Genomic DNA, 6,000 nt, shown 5'->3' with positions numbered 1-6,000 from the left:
CAGGGCAGCTTTGCGGGCTCTTCTCTCCCTAGCAGCATCGCCATGTCCTGCTTCGCCATCCTCCTGAAATCATCATGCTCTTCAGATGTGGTCTTTCATTCTTGTCATTAGTCATAATCCTCAGTTTGTCAGATGTGTGTTCTGGCCTCTCCCATACACCTCAGTTTACTCTTCCTCCTGTTGCCAGTCTGTTCCTCCCTTCTTCTCCATTCCTTTCCATGCTTCTTTTCTACATTTCCATTCTCTAATCCCAACTACAGTCCTTATGGGCTTTAAAAAAATGCCTCATAGCGTTCACTGTGCCTCCAAACCAATCTCATGATTTTATGGTTATAACTCTTGTTTTGCTTCCCCTTTCTGCTTCCTTTGTCTCCTGCCATTATGCCATTTCTATTCAGGCTGTCATCTCTTCTGGAAAGGGATTTTTCTTGTTCTCTGTTTTGCAAAGCACCTGGCATGTTTTTGATTCTGTCAAACAAATAATAACAACAGATATGAAATTTGCAGTGCAGCAGAATCCTGATATCAGGAAGTAATAGAGGCAAATTACACTATCATTTTCATTGCCATGTATACACCACTATTTGACAAAAATTCTCATTGACTGGGTAGGTAAACATCAATAAACTCAAAAATTCTCAAGCAAACACTTCTAACATGAAGGAAATGTAGTTGTGTTTCACGTTGGATCTCAATGAGCCACAGGGTTATACTTGACAATTTCAGTATTGGAAAAAAAGGAAATAAATGAATGAGTTTTTCAGATGGGGATTAGGGTATAAAATCAAGTACCGGGAAAAGATGTAAATAACTGTTTAAAACAGAGAAGCAGGACAAGGGTGGGATGGGTGTGTTCAATTTAACTCTGCCTAATTAAAAAAGGTAGATAGATTCTAGCATGTAAGATAATGAAAGTAGACTCTCCCTTATCCCAATATTATCAGAAGCTCTTAGTATGGCTGAAGAATCTTATAAAACAATTCAACTTATCTCAGTCATTATATGATATTAGGCACCTGAAGACAATGTTTATGTTACTTGTACTGCTAAAAAATCACCAACAAAACAAACCCAGAGCTTAAAAAAAGAAAAGGAAAGAATAAGGTGTGGATTTTACTGTACATTTAGTAACAGACTAGTCATATGAAATTTCTAAACAATATAGCTTTAGCACTAATGGATGTAGGCCAGGACTGAATGGAAATTACTTTACATATGGCTAGAAATCTCTAAATTAGCTGAAAATTCCTGGGAGAAAGCCATTTGTTAGAGACATTGAGACAAGCCAATGTAACATTAGTACTAAAGAAAAATAAACCAGGAGAGGAATGTCCCCCTGCTATACCAACCAATATTCTTATAGCTGATTCCAAAGTAGTATCTGTCATCCCAGCACATGGATTAGATTATTTAACAGTGTGAATCAAAGGGAAGAGACTCATTCAAAGAAGAGTGATATTAACACATCGTTGCATGCCATACATCTCTGTCACCAAACTGGAAAAAAATGGGAGCAAGATGTTTTCTGATAAACTGAGAAGAGGATCTGATATTATTAATAGTCATAATATCTGAGTATTAACAAACAAAAGAAGAGCTAGAGGAAGCAATCTGATGGAGGAACAGAAAGTTTTCTTCTGTCTCTTGTAAAGTGTCCTAGGGACTAATTTTACATGAAGGGAAGGTATTAACTAAGCTAAATCTCATTTCTATTAGATTTTTTTGCACCTGCCCTTTAAGCCCTAGTAATGAATGGAATGCATGAGAAAAGAATTCATCAAGAAGGCACTCTGAGGAGAAATCTTTTCAGAAAGGAAGAACTTTTTTACTCTGATAGGTCTTTTAGTATTTTGAAGACAAGTAAGCCTTTGAATTAGTAAAAATGATTGACATGTGAATTTATTCAAAGCTAAAGGTAAATTGTAGTCAAAAATGTCACTTTGATGCATAGGTATTTAAAACCTCAAGTTATATTTGTATTGGCTTTCTCTCTCCTGATATTTTTTGGGTAGCACCAAAACAAAGATCTCCAGATCAAGAGATTAATGAAATAGGGTGCAGGGCCACCCTGGACTGTGGCACAGCTTTACTCTGGGCTGCCAGTAGTTCTCACTGCCCAAGTACCACTTTCACCAGAGCAGAGCCCAGGTGCAGGAATAGCATGAATGAAACAAGAATGAAGTGTCAACAAATGGGAGATGAAGATCCCTGTACAACACGTGGCAAATCGATGAGATAATTTCCTTGCAACTCTAGGACCCAGCTACTCATTACCATAATGGTTCCTTTCTAGCTGCCATGCTGTCCCATAGCATTCCAGATTTGAATTAGATGGTCTATCTCCCTGGAAAGAGATGGAAACTCAAAATGGTTTGGAGAAACTGAAGGCCAGCCAAAGACAGTAAGCAGATAAAGCCTCTAAAGTGAGGATAGGGCTTTAGTTCTTGGTTGCTACATCTGTATGGCTGGATTTAGCACTAATTTATCCAGTTTCTGGTACATGCCAAGGCCATATCTGAAATCAATAATGAGAGAAAATGTGTAAAAGTTACCACCCACACTGTAACTTCCACATAAAGGAAACCCCATGAGAGCTAGTTCTCCAAGTGTCCTGGGTAAGTTATCATGTGTCCCAACACTAAATCAGGATGCGTCAGGGATTCACAGCCCCTAACCTCTGAAATTAGATCCCTAAATTCATCCTTTCAACAGGAGATACATGTAAAGAAGGATCAAAGAGATCACATGCACTTTATCTAATAGTTGAGCAGTGTCAGAATGATCTGGCAAAGTGTGGTTCCCTCAGACTGAGATACTAGCTCTTCTGGGAAAAGAAGGCCACTCAATGTCTTCCAAGAAAAATCTCCATTTTATTCAGAAAAACAGTCCCCTCATTCCCACAGAAGTGTCATAAACAAGATTTTCAGAGGAAGAAGGAGGGGATTTCTGAAAAGGAAAGGTGCATCAGGAAGGGAAGGGATTGTAGAGTACAGGAAGTAACTTCGGAGGTAATTTTGGACTAGGCTTATCCTAACCAACCTTTTCCCAGGCAAGCACTGCAGCTCAAAGTGTCTGGTAACATATGAATACCAATATACGAGTCTCTCCTATCCCACACCAACCCTTTTTAGAGGTTGAAAATATCATGTTGGCCTTTTTGTAATACTTTCCTACAGCCCAGTAGTGTAGAGTCAGTCTTTCTATGCCTTTCTCACCCAAGAGATAAGTAACATTTCCACAAGTTCCAGAAAAGTAGGGCATTCATCAAAACACAGGAAAATAAGGTGAGCCTTATCCACAAGGATGCCAGACAGGTATTACATGTCCATCCATCAGCATCCTGAACCATGGATAGCCATGATTCAGCTATCAATAAGCATGAGGGGAGTCAGTCTGTTGTCTTGTTCTGGCATTTACGCTAAAAAAGGAAAGAGACTGAGCTCAGTAACAGCTGGATGCGATCTCTGTGAGATATTTCCTTACTTATAACAAACGGCTTCTACCAATTTACATCATATTCAACTGCTTAGAAATGCTCACTGACCTTAGCGAACAAGGACTTCTGTCACCAAAAGGTGCTTTAAATTAAAAACAATAGCAACAACACAATAGAACTTAGGCCTAAGCACTGCCAAATATAATATACTGTTTTGCAATTGTATGCTACAATGGTTCAATGACACATTTGCACATGCATAAGTCTTTGCTAAGATATCTGGCTTCTGTGTATATATATATTCTGTATGTGTATATATATGTAGTCTTAAATTTAAATAACTTGAGAGAATCTGATGTTAAAAAAAAGATAAATTCAACTTTGCATAATCCTATTACAAATATACAAGTGTAAAAATGATATTATCTATTTTAAAGGCTTACTTTATACAGATTTTTCTTCCCTTTTCAATAATTATTAAGATACTTTGCTATACTGAAAGCAGGTAATATTTCTAAGGTATATCTTCTTGCTTTTTCAGCAAATAATTCAGAAGTAGATAACACAGGTCAAGCATTAGTTTTCATATTATTTTCAACAATCCAGCTATATTAATGTCATAAAACCCACAAGAAATGTTTATAACAGTATGAATGTGAAGAGACTTTCCCCCCATTCATTGTGAGGAGGTAACTCTTTCCTCCTGCTTCCCTGACATAATCCCTTCACCGGTGTTTTGGGTTTTTTTTTGCCATTCAGCTCCCCCTTAGATTCCACTGCCAACAGAAAGATTTTGACATTATTTTAAATACACTCCATTAGATTGTAACACTGGTGTTAACTGGGCATTCCAAGTAAGCCTGACATTCTGTATTCAACAATTCCCCCCACTGGAAACACACTTCTTTTTCTTGTTTGTTTTGATTTGTTTTGACCAACACTAATGACTTCTGCACTTAAGAGTGGTCTCCCTGACTCATAGTTTCTTGGTTGTAGATAGACATTGCTTTTGTTGTTCCTTCCTCAAGATCATCTGCTGCTTACCCTGCAGGGAAGCACGGGTGCTGCTAGGTAAGCATTAATTGCTGATGCCAGCTGGGGAGAAATTGAAGTGGAGCATAGTGCTACAAATAGGTTCCTACCTCATGGCTGGGAAAATATCCCTCAAAGGCAGCTCTGCACGAGGCAAAAAACATGGACAACTGCAGAGGGAATTTGGTGTTGGGACACTCAAGTAACTACTGCAAGAAAGGTACTGCCTGGGAGTCATCCTGCTGTGAGGAAAGCAGTTTCATGGGATAGGAGGAAGCTTGTGGCTGAGACTTGCAACAAAGAGCACACAGCCTAATTGGGATGCTTTTGCCAGCAAGTAAAAGGCATAAAAGAGGATTTGCCTCTTGCACAAATTTAGGTAATGTAGGCATTGAGACAATTATTTCTCTTGAAAAGAGCACTACAAAGAAATGCCTGAAAGCTATTTTTTATTCTCCTGCCCTGCCTCCATTCCTGCTATTGGCAGTGGATGGACTGAGGTGTAGGGAAGCTACGTAGTAAAGAGCAGCTTTTCCCTCCACAACAGCAATGAATCATTTCTCCACAGCACTAAGTGGTTAAGGCCCAGTAATATTAAAGGTGAATCCTCATTAGGAATACCTCTCAGTGCCTTGCTGGCCCAATTTCTTCAGGTAGGCATATTGGCCTGGATTTTAATCTAACCCTGTCTTTTTCTTCAGCAGCCCATGAGGGTACAAATATTGTCTAGTGGCAAAGGAGTCACTGCTATTTTGTATAGATTAATAGAAGGGAGGACTTACGGGCTCCTCCAGTAAACAAATCAGGAGAGACGCCTGGAATGAAATGGCTTGAAGGCAAGAGCTCTGCAGCTCTCACTTTCTGAACAAAATCCTAATCACCCAATTACTTAAAAAATGCCATTTTTGAGTGGCCTTCAGGAGGTATCTGGGTGATTTTACTAAGTTTCTTCCAGGCAAATCAGATTTCTCATGCAATGTACTATGTGAAACATCAGAGGAATAACACATTTAAGTTATGACTATGACTAAAAAGAACATGCTGGAGAGAACAAATCTGAGATTCCTGCACCTTCTTCCTTTAAAGCTACACATGTGTTCTTGGCATAGGCTGTTTGTCCCTGAGAAAAGGAAATGAAAACATTTTACAGCAGACATGTTAAAATGAACATGCAGCCCTTCAGGAAGCCAGTGGAAGTTGGCATAGTAACACAGGTTGAACAACAGTCAAGAAATTGCCTGAGTAATGTTTCTACAGACATGAAATGAGAGGGATCAATGTGGATACATCCTATTAGCTATCTATCTATCTATCTATCTATCTATCTATCTATCTATCTATCTATCATTCAGTCTATCTTCTGCAAGCCAGGTTTGAATGTTTGAGTAAAAAAATGGATGATTTTTCTTCTCAATGAGACAGTATCTTTGGATCAGGAAGTTTGTTCCTTAATGTAAATTCATAGTTTTCTTCATAATTCTAAGGAAGTAATCACAGAATGGGTCAGGCTGGAAGGGACCACAGGGGGCCAT

General features: G+C 38.8%; 1 protein-coding gene across 3 annotated transcripts in view; it reads right to left on the bottom strand.

Annotated features, from left to right (window-relative positions):
- Nucleotides 1-272: 272 nt before the first annotated feature.
- Nucleotides 273-6,000, bottom strand: part of EPHA7 (EPH receptor A7) — a 165,809-nt gene continuing 160,081 nt past the window's right edge. For all 3 annotated transcript variants that reach the window (XM_053972822.1, XM_053972826.1, XM_053972825.1), the window contains one exon: nt 273-468. In XM_053972822.1, coding sequence (XP_053828797.1) covers nt 273-468 — 196 coding nt within the window. The remainder of the gene's footprint in view (nt 469-6,000) is intronic.

Source organism: Vidua macroura, chromosome 3 (genome assembly GCF_024509145.1).
Source record: "Vidua macroura isolate BioBank_ID:100142 chromosome 3, ASM2450914v1, whole genome shotgun sequence".
NCBI classification, from domain to species: Eukaryota; Metazoa; Chordata; class Aves; order Passeriformes; family Viduidae; genus Vidua; species Vidua macroura.
The sequence above is the reverse complement of the archived record's forward strand: the minus strand, read 5'-3'. Positions and strand labels throughout refer to the sequence as shown.